Here is a 17767-nt window from a genome sequence, read left to right on the forward strand (position 1 = left end):
ATGGGGTCTGGTGTGTGCTGAACCAGCACTGAGGTGGCAGTGGGGCAACAGCCCATCCCCAGCCAGTCACTGTGACCTCCCCACAGAGGGAGGCAGGAATCTGGCTCTCCTTACAAGGACTGAGGGTTTCAGCAAGGCTTCAGCCTTAGTTCTGGGACTCGGGGCTGCCCGTGGCACGTGCTGTCTGTAGCTGCAGGCAGACAGCTTCTGGTGGTGGTCAGTCCAATAAGCAAGTCCGTGTGTTCATGCCCAGGGACCTCTGGGTGGCTTCTCTTTTCACAGTGGCAGAGTCAGTTCAGGCTTTTCTCCCACATGGTCTTCCAAAGGTGGTGTGTGGGCTGCTAGATGACCTCCTGTTTGGTGATGGCAGGCTGTGGGATGGAGGTGGGCTGCTTTGCCACGGTGGCAATGGCTCCAGGGAGCAGCTTGTACTGCTCTGGTCCTGAGCTCGCGGGTGGAGAAGGCTGTGGAGTTTCTGGAGTAGCTGAAGAGGGAGAAACCAAATTAGAAGAGGGCCTCACAAACCTGACAGCACTGAGATCTGTCCTCAGTCTTGCAGGGTGCAGGTGTCAGCACAGCAGAGGCTCTTAAGGGCTCGTGTGTTTGCTGTAGGGCAGCCCAGACACTCAGGCATGGTTTGATGCCCCAGGAGAACCACAATAACCAATATCAAATGAGGAGAACTGCTGACATTTTGGCCTGGACTGACCACATTTTTGGTCAGCCAAGGTCATCTCAGCACAAGGTCCCCAGTGGTGGCCCCATGTGGTGGGCCAGATTCTCCTGTGTTTTTGCAGAGGACAAACTGAGGTGTGTCTGAAGCACTCAAGAGAAGGGAGCCTTTCCACTGATTTCACTAAGCTCTGGATGGGATCATTCATCCCTTAAGGGCTATGTAAAAGTTACTGTCTGCCAAGGACTATCTTGTTGAATCAGTTAGTCTGGCCTAATCTAATCTAACCCACCTCTCTGTTTGTCTTTCCCTCCTTTCTGCATAGGAATTTCTCACACGCTCATTACCAGAAACTTTGTCTTGCTTGCAAATTTCTGTGCAAGGTAGAAACTACCTCCACACGCACACTGAAAAGCTCCTAGTTTCTCCTGGGAGCTCTGTCTCTCTGGATATACTCACACATCTGCCCATTGTGCATCTGAGGAGGCATTGTGTTGGCCACAATGACATTTGTTCCCAGGTTCTCCTGGATCAGATGAGGGTGCAGGGGGTGGTGGGCGTGCGGCGTTTCACTCGATGAGCCTAAGAACATGGATAAGACATTAATTGCCACAATGGCAGGAGACAGTTTGGATGGGCAGACCCACCCAAGTGTCCAAGGCTTTGTGCATGACCAGCTTGTACAGAGGTGACTAGAGCACACCCTTCCTTTTTTTCTCCATGGATGCCTTGAACTAACTAACCCCTGCCTGCTGCCTGCATGTCCTCTTGTGCAGGATTATACTCCTGAGTCACACCTCCATGTAAAGAATAGCACAGTGGGAACTTTTTCATTTTGTTTTGTCCCATTGGATGATCCCACTAGAAAATCTGGCACATTCTTTCAACCTGAGCTTTAAGACCTTTTTGTTTTGATGAGTCCCTTCTGACAGAGGAGGATTGGTGAAATGGCTGCCTGGTAGGAGTCTGGGGAGTGCACAGAAAAGCTTGTCCATGCGCAGAGGGCTGGGGATGCCTCTGTAAATAGAGGCATAGCTAATGCATCTGTTTAGGTGACGAGAGATAGAGGACCCTTGGTTACCCCTGTCAAGGACAGGGGAGATGATTTTGTGTGAGTTAAGGGCTGACCTGCAGACTGGCTGTCTCTAACTTTTCCAGATAGGGAGCAATGACTAAGGAGGTTCTCCAGGGGACAATAATCGGGGAACACTGAGAGGCCTCTTGTCAGACCCTCAAGTACTCACCTCCCAGCAGCATCTCCTGCAGCAGGTTGTCAATCTTAGCCATGCCAAAGAGCTTAACAAACTGGATCTGCTCTATCATCTGCCAGGTGATGCTCTGCAGCACGGGCAGCAGCAGCAGCAGCTCCCCGAAGCGGCCCCGCGAGTCGTACTGGCGGTCGTTGATGTAATCCTCCAGGCTCACCTGCACCTGGTACCGCATCCGCTTGATCTTGGACGGGTCGCTCAGCCCCTTGGCATCTGCAACAACCCACACAGCAAACTCGCCAGGCTGCTCCCCTGGGGGCTGCCTGTCAGTGACAGCATGAAGTCTGGGCACAGCCTGAGGTGAGCTGCCTCTGATTCCCCATCGGCTGCTGTGATGGACAATTTTTCTCTTCTTAGGCTGACTTCTCCCCTCCCTCTAAGAACAGTTTGGTCCAGAGAGGAGACCAGGCAGCATTTCTACCACTCAGAACCGGTGTTAGCCAGCATAACCCAGACTAGTCCCCCCTGAATGGTAACCCCTCACCAAGCTGGGGCATACCTGGGTCAAAGAAGATGATGGCTTTCAAGCAGGCATATTCATTGTCATCTATCTGCAGCTCCTGGAAGGGGAGGACCAGCTCGTCCAGGATGCGGATGGCCACACGGTTCACCTCCACCAGCTCGGGGCAGTTCCGTGGGATGATGTGATCATTTCCTTCGGACAAGCAGCACAGAGACCATCACCTTGTCATTGCTCAAGACTTATCCAGGGTGACAAGGAGTTCAAAATGCAGGTAACTAATGCTGAGATAATTTTGGGGGTGGAGGAATTAAGAAGTTCCTCCTTCTGCCCCTACCCTGTCTCAGAACACCAGAAATTCTGATCTGTATTTTCAGAGCAGCTTCTCATTACACAGGAGCCACTCAAGTGAGGAAAAGCTGACCAAGGAGTGAGAACTTTTTCCTCAATCCCGCCACAGCCTGCTTACACAAACCTTGGGGTGCACCATGAATGTTCACAGTCCCCAACTTTGCCACATGTAGTGGCCTTGATGTCAATGTCAGCCAGGCCTAGCTGCACTCAAAGGCTGTGCTGGGCTTGCTAAAGTACAGAACAGCTCAAGCCACCATCCTGCAAAAAGGATGTCCACAAACACTGAACCACCCTCTCCTTCACCCCAGCAGGGAAGCGTCACAGAAGCAGATGGGCTGGGAGCAGAAGTGCAGTTTTTACCTAGCAGCAAGACATCCTTGAACACCATGGACCTCTTGGCAGCTCCCAGTAACAGATGCTCTCCTGCGTGTGCACGTAGCAGTGCTACCTGCAAATAACAGGGAAAAGTTATTTGGGTGATGCAGATACTGAGACAAGTAAGCAAGAGGGAAAGCTCAGCATTCCTGTACTGCACTCAAGGATGGGGAGTGAGGGCTTCTCTTCAGTTACAGGCAGAGAAAGAGATCAAAAAATGGGCTAAACCAGTTATAAATCCAGCAGAACCAACAGATAGTAGACAGCACCTGAAATATCCCATATTCAGGACACACGTCATGAGCAAGACCATCCTAGACTGTCCCAGGACCTCACACCAGTGTGGGACATGTTCACAGTGGGCTGTTTGCAGACAGCTCCTACCAAGCGCAGAACCAGGGACCACACTCCATCCTGGGAAGTGGGGAGAAGTACAATCCCCTGCTGTTGGACAGCTGCTGTCCCTCTGGGCTGTGCCCAACTCCCACTGAAATCACACTCAATGGGGACCCATGTCCAGCTGGCTGGTGGGGTCACCCCCTGGCCATTTGTCCCCTCCACAGCCACAGGAATTGGGGACAGGGAAGCCAAAGGGATGTTTTTCTCCCCTGCTGTTAATGATTGAAGTGTTTCATCTTACACCCTCCAGTGGCTCCTGAGAATGTTCTGAATCTTTTGCCCTCCTTCAGTTAAAAATTTCAGAGATTTAGGTAGAAAGAGAAGTTAACGATTGGACATCCTGACACAGAGGCTTCTTAATGTCCAGCCAGGAGCTTCTGCTGGAGAAAACAATCATTAAACATTAATAGAGAAATGCTGAAAAGTACGTCCTGATGGGAATGGTCCCCTTTTCCGGTGTGTTATCCTCAGCATCTGACAAAGCCAAGAGAAGTCTTACCCTACCAGAAATGCCAGGAGAATGTATCACCCACAGAAGAGAGCTCTGGTTAGGAAAGATGCTGATGTCTAGGAGAGGGATGTGGGGTTTTTTTTTTTGCAGATGGTAAAAAAGGTTATGCAAAATCAACAGAGTGGAGATCATTGCAAAAAGACTGTGCACACATGATACTGGGGAATCTTTATCTAGATGCCAAAATCTAGCCTCTCTCTATCACTGTCCAAACATGGGTGGATATGTTAGCTGAGCTGCTTGGAATGACCAGAGCTGCACAAAACTGAGCTTTCCTACCTGATGAAACTTCGACAAGGAGAAAACTCCAAGCCCCAGGGGGGAGTGAAGCTCTCACTTAGAAATTTCCTGCCTAATTCAAATTCAAGAAGGTTCAGTTTGTAACTACCTTTTTTGTGTCCATAAAATTTGCTTGTTTGAGCAGGGTTAAAGTCAATTATTTCAACAAGGCAAAACCATCTCATTTGATATTGGTTCTTGCAGTGATGAACCTGAGATACATCATTTCACATCATTTGTGAGCTAGGATAAATAGACAGGTGTAACACAATGAAGATGAACTTGAACTTTGAGATGAAATGGCTTTGCCCCACCAAACACGGTAATTTTGACATTTTAGTGCAGAAGGTGAATGAGGGGTTGGGTATGATCTTTTCTACAAAAGATGTATTTCATGCCTGTGGAGCAGACTCTCCCTTGTGGGAAGGCAGGGTTGAGACTGTGTCATCTTTAGGTTTTGTTTTCTCCTTTGAGGAATTTTGCAGCCCCACAGCTGTAAAATGAGCTCATGTGAAAGTTGCTGTAGTTTGAAGAGTTATTGGCCAGGTTTAGGGCCTCTGTTCCAAATGGCACAAGGATGTGATGGGTTGTGCAGAGCTGCCCCAGGGCTGTGCTGGGCTGCAGCCTGTTTACTGTGTAAATGGCATTTGCCATTGGAGTCCATTTTGGTTTCACTAGTTTATGAATTGTATTTTCCTTAGCAATTTAAGAGATTTCTTATAATTTAAAACGATTTTGCACTTGCACACAATAGAAAAGAAGGAAACATGCTCCCATTTTAAGAGCACTGAATTCCCAGGGCTCTGGGTGCTACTGGGTGGTTACTAAAGAGCTCACATTTAGGATTTAGGGGGTTTTGATCAGCTGGATTCTCTCAATTGGATATCCCTTTTCTTCACTATATAAAAATTACCCCTAGGCCAATAGGGCTGGAGATTGGTCCTAGCTGAAGAGAACACATGCTGGATTTGTGACTGTACCCTGGGCAGATTGTAAATACCTTCCTACCTGTGACAGGACCTGTGCTGGCCCTGCCAGAAGTGCTATCACAGCCACACGTGCTGGTCAAGGCTGGGCACATATCATGTCCTTCAACACCTGCTGCAGACCTCTGAAATTTAGACTTACACAGGAGGCATTTCCTGCCTGAGATCCTGCAGTGCAGTTCTACAGAGGACACCAAACCCACTGTGCTTATCTTCGTTAGGGAACCCGCAAATGTCATGTTAGTAATTTCTGTTAAATGCAAATATATGCTTGCCTTTTAATCCTGGATAAAGATTTTCTACTGCCTTGGGAGCAAACTAGTGTTTAGCTTCAAAATTCCACGCTGGGAGCATGGATACAAACATATTCCCAGGTGGGAAGCAGCAAGAGACAGGCAGATTTTAAGTTTTGGGCAGACCTTAGGCCAGAAATCTGTCATGCTAATTCTGATTACCCCAAGCATTTGTATAGCACTTCAGGCTTTCAAAGTGCTGCGCAAACTATAATTAATAAATGACTGGCTGACCCCAAAATGCTCATCTGATATGGGACCTAATTCGAGCTCAGTGTTATCTGGCTGTGCTCATCGGCTGATTAGCAGCACATGCAAGTGGCCCGTGCTGGCATTGTATGGATGCCTGGCCTGTGCTGGCATTGTATGGATGCTGTTCCCAATCAGCTGCAGCAGTCAGGATAACAGAGTGCACAATGAGCATTTTCTTTGAAGGTCTCAGCTGGCTCTGGCTCCCCACTGCCTTTGCCAGGGCAGAGCGAGGTGGGGTGGATGGGGGGACTTGCCTGGTCATCCAGGGGCAGCTCACAGAAGGGGGGGATGTACTTGGCCCACTCCACCAGCACCAGCAGCTGCTGCTTCATGGACTCACACACGTCAGAAATATTGGCAATCTTTTTCCCTCGGATGTCTCCATTGATCACAGGAACCGGGGATGATATCTGAAAGGAGAGAAGAGACCCTTCAGCTGGCAGTGCCACACAGGAAACACAGACAGGAAAATCCCCAGCCCATGGGTTGTGTTGATGCAGACTCCAGAATCGACAATTACTTTTTTCTGTTGCACAAACCCAGCTACCAGAATAGGTGACCCAGCAAGACTCATTTAAACTGAGATCAGCTGGGGATCTGTGAATATGAAATGCTGCAGAGCAGAGGCTGTGGATCATCTTGGTAAACTGTAATTCCCTGAATAGACTGGAAAGCACAGAAGAAACATTCCTAAAGCCAGGATCTTCCTCCCACTGAACAAATGTGCTCAGTCAAGATCCAGGAGGGAACAGAGGGGCTGGCATGGCAGTCGGCCTCACCAGTAGAAAGGACATGTCCACCCACTGCTGCTGCACAAGCTACTTGGTCCCACCAAAGTGCAGAGAACTGTTCCCCCTTCCACCCTGCTCCAGAGCCAGTGCTTGGCCAGAGCTGCCGTGTCTGCTTTCCACAGGAGGCAAGCAGGCTCTGCCCCACTCCTGAGTCATCATGAGCACACCAGGCCACAGCTTTCCAGGTCTGGCATTGCTTTCTGTGAGCACCAGGTCATTAGTATTTGACATCATCCACTTTGAATAGCTAAAGACAGACTTTAAAGATAACAGTCTCCCACCTCCCACTGGCTTTTAGGTCCTTTTGGCAAACCTGGGCAAGTGCAAACATGCCCACAATACAAGCCACAGTTGGGCCCCATAATGGCGAATTATTTGTGATTGCAACTGGGCCCATTTCATTTGCAAAGGACAAGCCTGACAAGTCTGCAAGTACTGTCACACAGTTGGACAGAACATCCCCCCCAAACCAGGCACCCAACCTCCTCCCTGGCTCTCATGCATAGCTGCTCACCCAGGTCATCTAAAAATTTGCCCTTAGTCACTACTTTATCCTCATGCTTCTGTAAGCAATTAACTCAACCCCATCACTGCCCTCTGCCTGCCCTCTGTGCTCTTGTACAGCATCAGCTCTTCCTGTCCTATTCATGCCAGCATTTTCAGCTTGGACCCTGCCAGCCTCCCCAAGGAAATGGAATTCAAATGCCACCTGCATTTTTTTTTTTAATTTTTTCAGGTTGCATTACCTGGAGGCTTTCCAGCTCACCAGCTATTATTGAATAAATAAGATTGTAAAAATCTCACCATGTATTACCCTAATCAGAGGGCCCGGAAGGCTTAGCAAATAAATAAAGACCTCTGAGTGAGTGACCCTAGATCTTGGAGAAAGCAGCTCCTCAGCAGTATCTTGTTCTAATTAGCCAGGCACATAAAAGTTACCAATTACCGTGCTGGAGCCTGCCTTGTTTAATGAGTCTCTCTGTGCTCTGTGGGAGAGCAGGAGCTCCCCTAGATTTGTCAATGGTTGTGGTTTTTATCAGCAGACCCTGCTTACATGTGATGGCACTGCAGGACTCTGAGCCCCGGAAATGTCCTTCTCTTGTACATTTGGTGACTCGAGACCCCATTATCTCACACCTCTGGGAGCGGCACCAATCTTATTTTTATAGGGTATATAAATATATTAGGGCCTGCATAGGACAAGTTGAGATGTGGGATGAGATTGGATATGCTTTTTGTGTATAAGATTGGCCCTTGGCCCTTCTGACATATCCCCTCCATGGGGAAGTGGACCTTACAGCCTGAGCCTAATGTGGAGCCCAGAGCACAGCACGTCCTGTCCTGGAGCATCTCCCAGGGCAGCCTTCAGGGTAGTGTGACCCTTGAAGCAGCAAGGACTGCCAACTCAACCCGCTGTTCATCTTCCCCAGGACACAGAGTGCTCTTCTCCCCAGCTCCCATGAAGAGTGGCAGCTCTTGCCTCCAGGACAACTCCATCCTCATCGCTTGTTCTCACAGACAAACCCTCCCTGCAGACTGTGCATGCCCATCCTGTCGTGTGTCCTCCCAGAGAGTGCTGAGCTGTGTACACCATTTGCAGTATTCAGTCTCTTAAATCAGAGTCATCTTTTCAAGGTGAACGCTCTAGGAAATGAATCTTGGCAGTGTGCTAGTGGAAACAGGGAATTTCAAGCAAGCACTGGAAAAGATATCTGCATAAAACAAGCAGGAAACCAATTCCTCGTGAAACTGTGCAGGAATCCAAGGTTCCTAACAGCCCATAGGGAAGGGAGGCTGCTCATACAAGGCCAGCCCCTTGTGGGCTTAGGCAGCCGCAGCTGTTTGGATTGCAATGATTCCACCCTATTTTCTTCTGTCCAGCTCTCCAGCCTTCCTGTGTCCCGTTAAAGCAGACCAAATCACTGCATATTGTTACAACTGAGTTCTGGACTAAGGAGATTTAAAGGAATGGTTTCAGGTAACATATGATTTTTGAAAAATCAGCATTGAGTTGGCAGATAAGCCACTTAGAAAGAGATGATAATTTGGAGACTCAGCTATTAAATACTCAGCTGGCTCTACAAGCCAGGTAGTGCCTGATGCTTTTACATTTGCTAAAGAAGAGGTACCTGCTGTGCCAGGGCTTCTGCGTGCAGGAGGGCATTGATGGAGGGCAAGCTGCTGTCCTCGTAACTTGATCGGCGGGTACTGATTCGGTCTCGTTCATTTTGTACAGCTGCAAGAGAGGATTTTGGCTGAGCTGCAGGTCGTTCATGGCAATGCACACCGAAAACTAGCACAGACTTTTGGCGTTCCCCTTCCTTAGCTGCAGTTTCCCAGCTTCCCTGCCAGGCAGGGCGGAGGTGCAGCTGTGTCTGGTTTGTGGTGGGATGCCAGCGAGAGCTGACTACATCTGGTGGTTCTGATTTCTTATTTGCTTTATTAGACTTTATTAGATTCAGAACCCAAACACCTGTAGAGTTCAGTGTGGAAAATTTCCTGTCAAAGTATCTGAGCTTTTTGATTTCATGATATGGGGTCTGAAACGATGGCCATGTTGATGTATACAGCCCAAAGCTGATGTGTGAGATGGAGGAGTATCTACAAGGTTTCCTTGCCCACATGACTCCTGTGAGCTCCATTCAGAAAGTTGTTGCACTGGGTTGGTGTAGTTGGAAAACTTCTGTCTAAGCTACAATAAGGAAGGAAGTGCAGAACTGCTCCTGCTTATCCATCCAGAGCAAAAGAGCTCTCTCAGACCTTATTGTAAAAGCATCCCAGGACAGGTTTGACCCCAGCATGCCTCCCTGTTTGGTCTAGTCTTGAGGGCCTGGGCTTTGAGGGGAGGATTTGCCTGCTCTGTCTGTCACGAGGCCTGGGCCGGCTGTAACTCACCCTGGCCACGCCACTCAAAGCCATCTGCTCAAATAAGCTATTGATCCATGGCAGGGGAAGCAGCACAGTCCCTGCCTTAGGCTGGTGGCTCTCTGGATTGATACGTTCTCGATGTATAAATCTGCCTGATAAAAAGCAATAATGAGGCTGGGCCAGGAGAAAAGCCCTGAAGTCAGCGGCTGTAAATAGGAGCTCTCAAGGTTATGCCGCTTGTTATCAGTAGCAGGCCCCCGAGTTCAGTCACGCCATGATGTTTTCCAAATGTTTGCTCAGTATTAGCTGGTCATGCACCTAATGTAACTTCTATTGAATATTAACAGACAACAGCATGGCTCTGGGCAGGGGATGAGCGGACGCTGCTTGGAGAGGAGGATTCCTATATTCTTCAGGAAAAGTCAAGAGAAGTCGCTTGAGATGCCTCATCTCCTTTTACAGGGAATAAATGTTCCTGCTCAGAGGTCTTCCTGCAGCCACCCAGGTACCACTGGTACTTCCCTGCTGTCTTCAAGGACCCTTTTACTCCAGAGTTTCTCCTTGAGGCGGTGTGAACTGGGAGGAGCACAGGGTTTAATTTCCCTGCATGGAACGACATGGAACAAGCCTCCCAGTTGTCCCTTTGCAGACATCACTGGGGTGAGCTCTGCGGGATGCTGGGCAGCTGCTCTGCTCCTGGCAGTTTGTCCCTCCACCAACAGGGTCACCAGCAGTGGATTTCCTACCACTCCTGAGAAGCAGGGCTAAACAAGGGGAGAATCCTGCCATGGGGACTCGTAAGGGCTGCAGAGACAGGGCGGTAGGGAAGCTGGGGGGGTTGAGCATGGGCCATGCAGGGATATCTCTCCTCTTTTCATACTGAGTTAAATAGCAAAAATGCTCCACTTTGCTGTGGATCCTTTCTGCTGTGGCTGAAACTAAACTAAACTCTCTGCAGAGGGTCAGCAAGAACCTATATATCTATTAGGAAGAAAAAGGTGCAAACTGTCAGTGGGACCTTTGCTGGACTCACCCATCCAGCTGTGGATTTTGTGGTCACTCTGGGACAACAGCACTTGGAGCAGTTTTACCAAAGTGTTTCTAAATTTCCAGGCCTTCTTTGGAGCTCCTCAGTGATGTGGAGAAGCACTCCCATACCCCCTCCAATGGACTGGCTATGTTGGAGCCCAGGTGATGTGTGTGTCAGTGTGGGCAAGAGTGAGCTGAAGAACCCTGGGTGTGATTTGTGTGCGCAAGCACGGGCAGTTCTGAGATACAGGCGTGGCCTCTCTCTAAATCCCCCTGTGGTGGGGGTCAGGATCTGTGCCCAGGAGAGCACTGTGGAGGGAAAACAGGGCTAAGGTGGCTGGGCAAGTGTGCACCTGGCTGGGACCAGCCTTGGGCTGCAAGGGCTTCCTCAAACATACGCAGCCAGCGTGAGTGACTGCTGCTGGGGGAAAGCCACACCGTCACCCACCTTCCTTCTTCATTCCTGCTCGGAAGCACTTCTTAAGCCTGCAATACCGGCACTGGTTTCTTTTGTCTTTGTCTACCACACACTGCCTGTTAAACCTGGGAAAAAAGAAAGGTGTGAGGAGCAGCAAGACTGAGCCTGAAGGCAGGTCAAGACAGAGCCCTGAGCTCCAAGACATGCTCAAAGCAGGTTCCCAGAGGCTCACCCTGAGAAAGGAGCCCCAGTCTGTGATTTTTCCACTCTTGCTTTAGCCTGTGGTTTCTTTTTTGCACTGAACATCTCAGCCCTCCCCTCTACCTCTGGATGTTCAATAAGGACAGACTAGAGCTGAGTCACATGCAGGAGCCCAGGCTGCTGGTCTTACTCAGTAACCAATAGGGCTAGGATGTCTGTGGAGGACTAACAAGCCCCAGGAAGTTAAAAGTGTCATCTAGGAGGGTCAGAACCAACTTGGAAGCTGCTGTTGTAAATTAGATCCCAGTAGATTGGAGGATGAATGTCTTTATTCTGAATTTAAAGAAGAGGTAGAATGTTGTAGTAGCCGAATTGTGAGGTTAAGAAGTCATTTTAAGTCCCTGCATCTCTCCAGGGCAGTGTCTGGGATTCTCACAGGTTAGCTCTGACCTCTGGAAAGCATCGCTGGGGTGCAAACTGCTCTGCTGCCACTTGCACTTCAGAGAGGACTTGGGAAGCAGCCAGCTCCTTCCCTCCAAGCTTGTGTCACCAAATCCTCTGCACATGGTGAGGAAAACACTGATCTCCCATGTGTGTGATTCATGAGCCTGGTGGCCACTTGCAGCATGAATTTCACTTGCAGATTTACTCTAATTTACAGCAGGATGATCCAGCTTGAAGAGTAAAGACAAAGGAGTACAGAGCTGGAAAAGGGCTCCCAGCCATGCTCGATTCTGTAGCTTTTGAAAAGGCTTCCTTCTGCTGTGCTTTTTAAAGCCCCAAAGCTGTGGTTTTCCCAAATGGATGCCTGAAAGCAGCTTTTAAAATATTTCTGTAGTGCATATAAAAGCCTCAGCCTCCAAAAACTGGGCACCTTGGCTTTTCTGATGGAGTTGTGGTGAGGGGGCTCCCTGGGCAGCCAGCTTAAATAACCCTGGGGTGCAAATGATGATGTGCTTCACAGGCACCCATAAACCTCAGGCTTCCTTCTGTCACTCAGATTTTAGAGTCATGTTGCTCTTCATGCTCTCCAAGTGGCTGTCAGGCCATCAGGAGTAACTGACTCAAAAAGCCCATGGGATTTAGACACTGTGTACTGAGGATTCTTCATTTTCCTCTGTGACTCTCTACATGTGGGCTGCTCAAAGCCAGCAGCAAGCAGGCCACAGGGGCTGATGGCACAGGAGAGCCATGGGCTACCACCAATGGCACGAGGTGCAGTGCATGAGCTTCAGGAGCAACACGAGTGCCTCATCCTCAGAAGAGTGCACATTATGCTGCCCCTCATGGTGCTCCTCAGATGTTCTTGCATCATGTAACAGGCAGTGACAGCATTTTAGCTGGATTCCAGGCACACTTCCATCTCATGATGGAGAAGGATTGTCCCCAGGGAGTGGGCAAGGTTTGTGCTGCACTCAGAGCACTGAGTAATGAGGTGCTAAGTCCCTGAAACAGGGCTTCTCCCCTGCTGCTTGCTGGCCATGTCCATGGTTGGCCATACCCATTTGCAAGAACATGTGCTTGGCCCCTGAAGTATGGGGCAAGACCTCTCAGGGTCTTTACCCAGTGATCAGTGGAGGGCAGTCCCAAGGTCAGAGTGGTCACTGACCCCTCCCAGGTGAGGGCTGAGGTCAGGAAGAGTGCAGGAGGATGCAGGGAGGATGGAAGGCCATGCTGCAGCACTTTGAGGGCTTTGCCATTGAGCTGCGAGGGGCTCTTCTGTCGGAGCCACAGGTGTCTGTGCCCGCTGTCCTTACCTGCAGGAGTACATGTGGTTCTTCCGGACGCTCCTCCTGAAGAAGCCTTTGCAGCCATCGCAGCTGGAAGCCCCATAGTGCTTCCCCGTGGCGCGGTCCCCACAAATGGCGCACAGCGCGCTCACCCCGATGCTGCTGGAAGAGTTGAGGTTGGCTGCTTCTGATGGAGACGTGTCTGGTTGGGGAAGGACACAGCAAGAAGGAGACAGTGAGACAGCCAGCCAACATTTCCTAACTCAGCTACCAGTGAGAGATTTTTGGAGAAACCAGGCAGCTGCAGCCTGGCTGTGTGGCCAGTCAGAGGGGTGTGTAAGGAGAAGTGGGTGCTCTGAGTGCTTAAGTAATTGCATTTTGAGTGCACTAAAACCTCCTGTATTGCATGGTGAGACCCCTCTTCCCAAAGGCCTGGCTGCAGCAATGCCTTCAGATAAAGTGGAAGCCCATTTGCAGGAGACACAGGGCAGAGCCAAAATTCCTCAGGGATTTGCAGACACTTTGGGCTGCAGTAGTGTGGCCAGAGAAAAAGCTGATGCAGAGTTAAAGCTGAGGTATTACAGCTCAGGGTGAGCAGCTGATTTGTTAGGGAGATGTTTGTGTTATAGCACTGAAAGAGCCCAGGACAGCCCTGAGCAGATGAGATGACCATTCCCTTCTGCAAGCATAGAGCTCCAGCCTGCACAGCCCTTCCTTGGGAGAACAAGACTTTAGGTAAATAACAACCTCAAATGACTTCAGCTGGAAAACTCATGTGGGCAAAGGCTACCCATGCAAGGAAGGACTGATTAAAGAAAGAAAAGGTGGTACTCTAGCATGGAGGAGGCTGTAGGCTGGGTATCTTGCAGAGTCTGGTAGGATCACAGTGGACATTGATTTGTCTTGTGGTCCTTACAGACCCAGGGAGACTGGGACTTGCAGGGCTTTTTTTTGGAGGATGAAGAATTGCAGCAGCCTCTAGAGGAAAGGACATCTGAAAGGCTGAAAACCATACAAGGGCTACTCTAAACCCCTCCAGCAAGCCAAACAAACCTCAAGGCTGAAGGGATCAGCCCTTAATTCAGTTGATCTAATTGTCCCCTCCCATGTACATTTTTCTGTATCAGCACATCCCCCTTCCTCAGTGGAAATGCCAGTCACAAATCATACCCAGGATCTACAAAGCCATAGAAACCTGCTGGGATTTTTAATGCTTGAGTCTATTGGCCTCTGATTTCTGGGTTTGGTAGGGACTCAGTTAAAGCTCACCCTGGAGGAGCCACTGCTCCCACTTGGCACCCAGCAGAAAGGCTGGTCCCAGCTGGGCTCCCCAACTGTGGGTGCTAGGGAGGCCAAGGCAAGTCTGGCAGGGGCAGAGCTGCATTTTTAGCTTCTATTTTGTAGAGAAATGAGTATTTCAGCAGGTGCTGCCCATCCTGCTCATGCCACCTCTCAGGAGGAGCAACTGGCACAGAACCAGCAGTGAGCAAGCACAGGAATTCTTGAGCCTTCCCTACCTCTGTCAGCATCTTTCATTTCCCTGCCTTTCTGTCTTTCCAGCTCCTCGTGTCCCTCCTGTATTTCCTTCTGAGTCAGTTTGCTTCCTCTCTGTGTCCTTGCCTGGCACACCCTGTCACGCAGCTACAGCAATACCAGTGCTAAGCTCCTGTCTCCACTCCCAAAGCCCTGAGCTCTCCCAAGGCCATCCTGGCTGTCTCTTGTCCCTGTGAGCAGCTTGCCTCTGAAAACATCCTTCCTCCATACATATCCTGAGGGCTCAGCTGGATGCAGGCCACTCCAGAAGGAAAGTCAAATTCCCAGTTTCACCTAAACATAGGACTTAGATGCGAGAAGAAGAGCTGATCTGCCTGTAATCCCATTACTTGTGTCTCTGTGACAGCCCAGATAAACCCCTTTTTAGCAATTTATCATGCTGTAATCAAATGAACACAGAACAGGAAAAACTGGCACTCTTATCAAAGAAATTGCAACATCTCAGTCTAATAGTCAACAACAATGAAAATATTGCCTAATGGATAATTTTCCAATTAAGTTTATTTTGCCAAATATGTGCCAAAAATGTGGGCTCTCGCTGCTGCAATGAAGTGGTTGGGGTTAAGGTAAATGGAGGAAAGAAAAAAATCTGTCTTTGAGACCTCACAGGAGAGCCTTGTGTTAGGACAGGAGCTGCTCAAGAGGTCCCTGAGCCTGTCTGAACACACATTTTGCCTGTGAGAGGCAAACTTGGTCCCTGCTGAGCAGCTGCCCCGGGGCTGGAGCTGCAGAGCTGTGCAGGGCAGTGGCTGGGCTCTGATGTGGTCCTTGGCCAGAAAAAGAGGCCCAGGTTCTGCAGGTGGAGGTCGGCAGGAGGTGTGTCCTGCACACGCACTGCTACAGTGCCAAAACAGCCCTGGAAGCAAGGCCTGTCCCTGGCCTGGAGCTGGGCCCAGGAGGAGAGGAGAGGAGCTGGTGCTGCCTGCCCCAGCTGACTCACCCACCCCTGGAGTACCACAGCACACTGGATCTTGTCACAGGAGATTATCCTGTCCCCCTGCCCCATGGAGCCCTGGGTCTGGGGGGGCAAATCACAGCCCCTGTGATGCTTGCTGGGTGGGAGAGGGGCATGGAGAGGGAGAAAGGTCTGGGCTTGTCCCAGAGTGTCCAGATGGATATCAGCAGAGCCAAAGGGGGGCAACTTCTGGCCCCAAGGCACCTGAATGGGTAGGACCAGTCCCCATGAGTGGAGAAGGGGCTGGGACCCAGAGTGGCAGGGGTTACTGCACAGCAGAGCCACTTTGGCACCACAGTGTTACATCCATGACAGAGCAAAGCCATAACCCAGGGAAGACCCACACAGGCTGTGATGGAAGAGTCCACACCACCAGCACAGCCCTTCTGGGACACTGGTGTCCAGCAGCCCCAGTGACACAACACATGGGAGGAAAGGGCTCGGAGGGCCACTTTCTGTGGCTCTGTTTAGTCATTAACCTCATATTTAGAGAGACTTTAGGGGGGACTTGGAGAGGAATCTCTTGTTATCTCTGAGCATTTAATCACCAAGATTCTTTGGTCCCCAAATGGGTGGGCCAGCGTTGTGAATTCTGGAGGGTTAGGTGTGATCCTACCCTTCTGAAGGGATGGGAACATTTGTCTGTCCTCTCAAGGTCTCCTTGTCCTTCCTACTGGGGGCTGAGCCAGGAAAGGGGATTCCACCCCACATCCCAGCACTGCAGCGGGGAAGGGCTGTGGCCTCACAGCAGCTGCAGCGGCAGTGCCTAAATCACTTCTCATAGTGATTTTCACCCTTACCAGGTGCTAAATGCCTTTCTGCTCCAAGAAAACCTAACTCCAGCTCCTGCTGGAGCAGGACTGGCTCTTGACTCTGGAGACACAGGGTCAGTTTTCTGTCTGGCGAACCATCAACAGCACTTCACTCAGAAACTTTTGGCTGGGGTGTGGGAGACCCTCACCATGTTCAGCCCCAGCCCCGTTCCTTGGGCTGAATGTCTGGTGAGGACCTCTCATTCCACCCAGCTCCTGGTACGTGCCTGCTCCCAAGGGCTCTGGGCTGCAGGACACCATCCCACCTGTACCAGACACAGCTCTGCTCTCCCCCCTCTACTTTCCCCCGGGAGAAGCAGAAACCTTCCAGTGAACTGCTGGGAGCTCCCCATCTGACACCCCTGCCCTCCCTCGGAGCATTTTTGTGCCCACCCCAGGGACTTCTCTTCCTGCAGCCCCCAGCTCATCCCACCACAGCAGAGGGGAGAAGACAGAGGGGACTTACCATTGCCCATAGCCAGCACCTGCATGTTCTCAAACTCCAGGGTGGTGTACGCCGGGTCCAGCGCTGCGCTATAATCTGCCATCTCCATGTCTATGAGGGCTTTGGAAAGGCGCATTATCCTCGGCAAACACGGGCCAGATTGTACCGATTCCCTTGTCCCAGGCTATTGGCCCTCCTGCCTCCCTCTGCCTTCACTGCGTCCCCTACCTGTTGTCTTTTAATTCAGATATTTCTCTGAAAGGATTTGCTGAGCCTCAAGGCCTATACTCCCAGAGGGGTGGAGGCAGGAGGCAGGGGGGTTAATCTTTAATCATCTCACCCATTGCCGAATACTGCTAAGCTGTTTTTTTTTTTTTGGTGGAGCAGCAGTGATTCTTGTTGACTGTTTATTATTGAATCTCAAGGTGTTTCTGATCCCGGCTCCTGGGTGCAGGCAGCACCAGAAGAGCAGGCACTCACCAAGGGCTACTGACCTTGATGCTGAGCTGCTGGTGTTGCTCTTAATTATACCTAGACTGGAAAACTTGGAAAAAGCCCTACCAGGAGAACAAGGTTCTTCTTCACTTCTGTCATTGGCTTCCTCACCACTGGTTGCCTACACCCCTGTTCTTCCCTTCTCTTGCTCCCTCCATCCCTTCCACTCCTTCTCCTTTTCTCTCCCTCACGGTCAGAGAAGGTCAGCTCCCCCCTGGAAATTTACACGTTGCTATGTAAAGTAAAACGTATGACTCCTTTAACTTCCCTATAAACCAAGTTTTACAGGAGCTGGATGCCCTATAAACAGATCCCATTCTGCTGCCATGCCCGAACAGCGAGCGGGGCCGAGGGGTGGCACAGACACCCTGGGAATTGCCAGGGTGGCTCCTGTCCCAGAGCTGAAATCACTTTATGCCAGACACCCCCCAGCCCTGGCTTTTGGCTGATACGTCATAAAAGTTTCATGAGACATGTTACAACAGAGCAGCAGGAGTTTTCCTTCTGCGGGTGCACTGGCTGCTGTCAGCACCAACACTGGTTCTGTGCCTCGCCCAGACCTTGGGTCTGACCCTGCTGGTGCTGAGCAGTGGGGGCCAGAGATGCCTGTGCTCTCCTC

General features: G+C 50.4%; 1 protein-coding gene across 3 annotated transcripts in view; it reads right to left on the reverse strand.

Annotated features, from left to right (window-relative positions):
- Positions 1–341: 341 nt before the first annotated feature.
- The window catches only part of HNF4A (hepatocyte nuclear factor 4 alpha), a gene marked incomplete at both ends in the record, with an annotated part of 33645 nt that continues 16219 nt past the window's right edge, over positions 342–17767 (reverse strand). Inside the window, 10 exons of one of the 3 annotated variants that reach the window (XM_082292940.1) lie at positions 342–484; positions 1133–1255; positions 1918–2154; positions 2441–2596; positions 3116–3203; positions 6105–6260; positions 8771–8877; positions 10987–11081; positions 12915–13089; positions 16675–16789. In XM_082292940.1, the coding sequence (XP_082149066.1) occupies positions 342–484; positions 1133–1255; positions 1918–2154; positions 2441–2596; positions 3116–3203; positions 6105–6260; positions 8771–8877; positions 10987–11081; positions 12915–13089; positions 16675–16789 (1395 nt within the window). Of the gene's footprint in view, positions 526–1128; positions 1256–1917; positions 2155–2440; positions 2597–3115; positions 3204–6104; positions 6261–8770; positions 8878–10986; positions 11082–12914; positions 13090–16674; positions 16790–17767 lie in introns of those variants that run through there. The other 2 variants (XM_082292939.1, XM_082292941.1) reach the window with 2 other exon arrangements.

This window comes from Coloeus monedula, assembly GCF_965178545.1.
Source record: "Coloeus monedula genome assembly, chromosome: 17".
NCBI classification, from domain to species: Eukaryota; Metazoa; Chordata; class Aves; order Passeriformes; family Corvidae; genus Coloeus; species Coloeus monedula.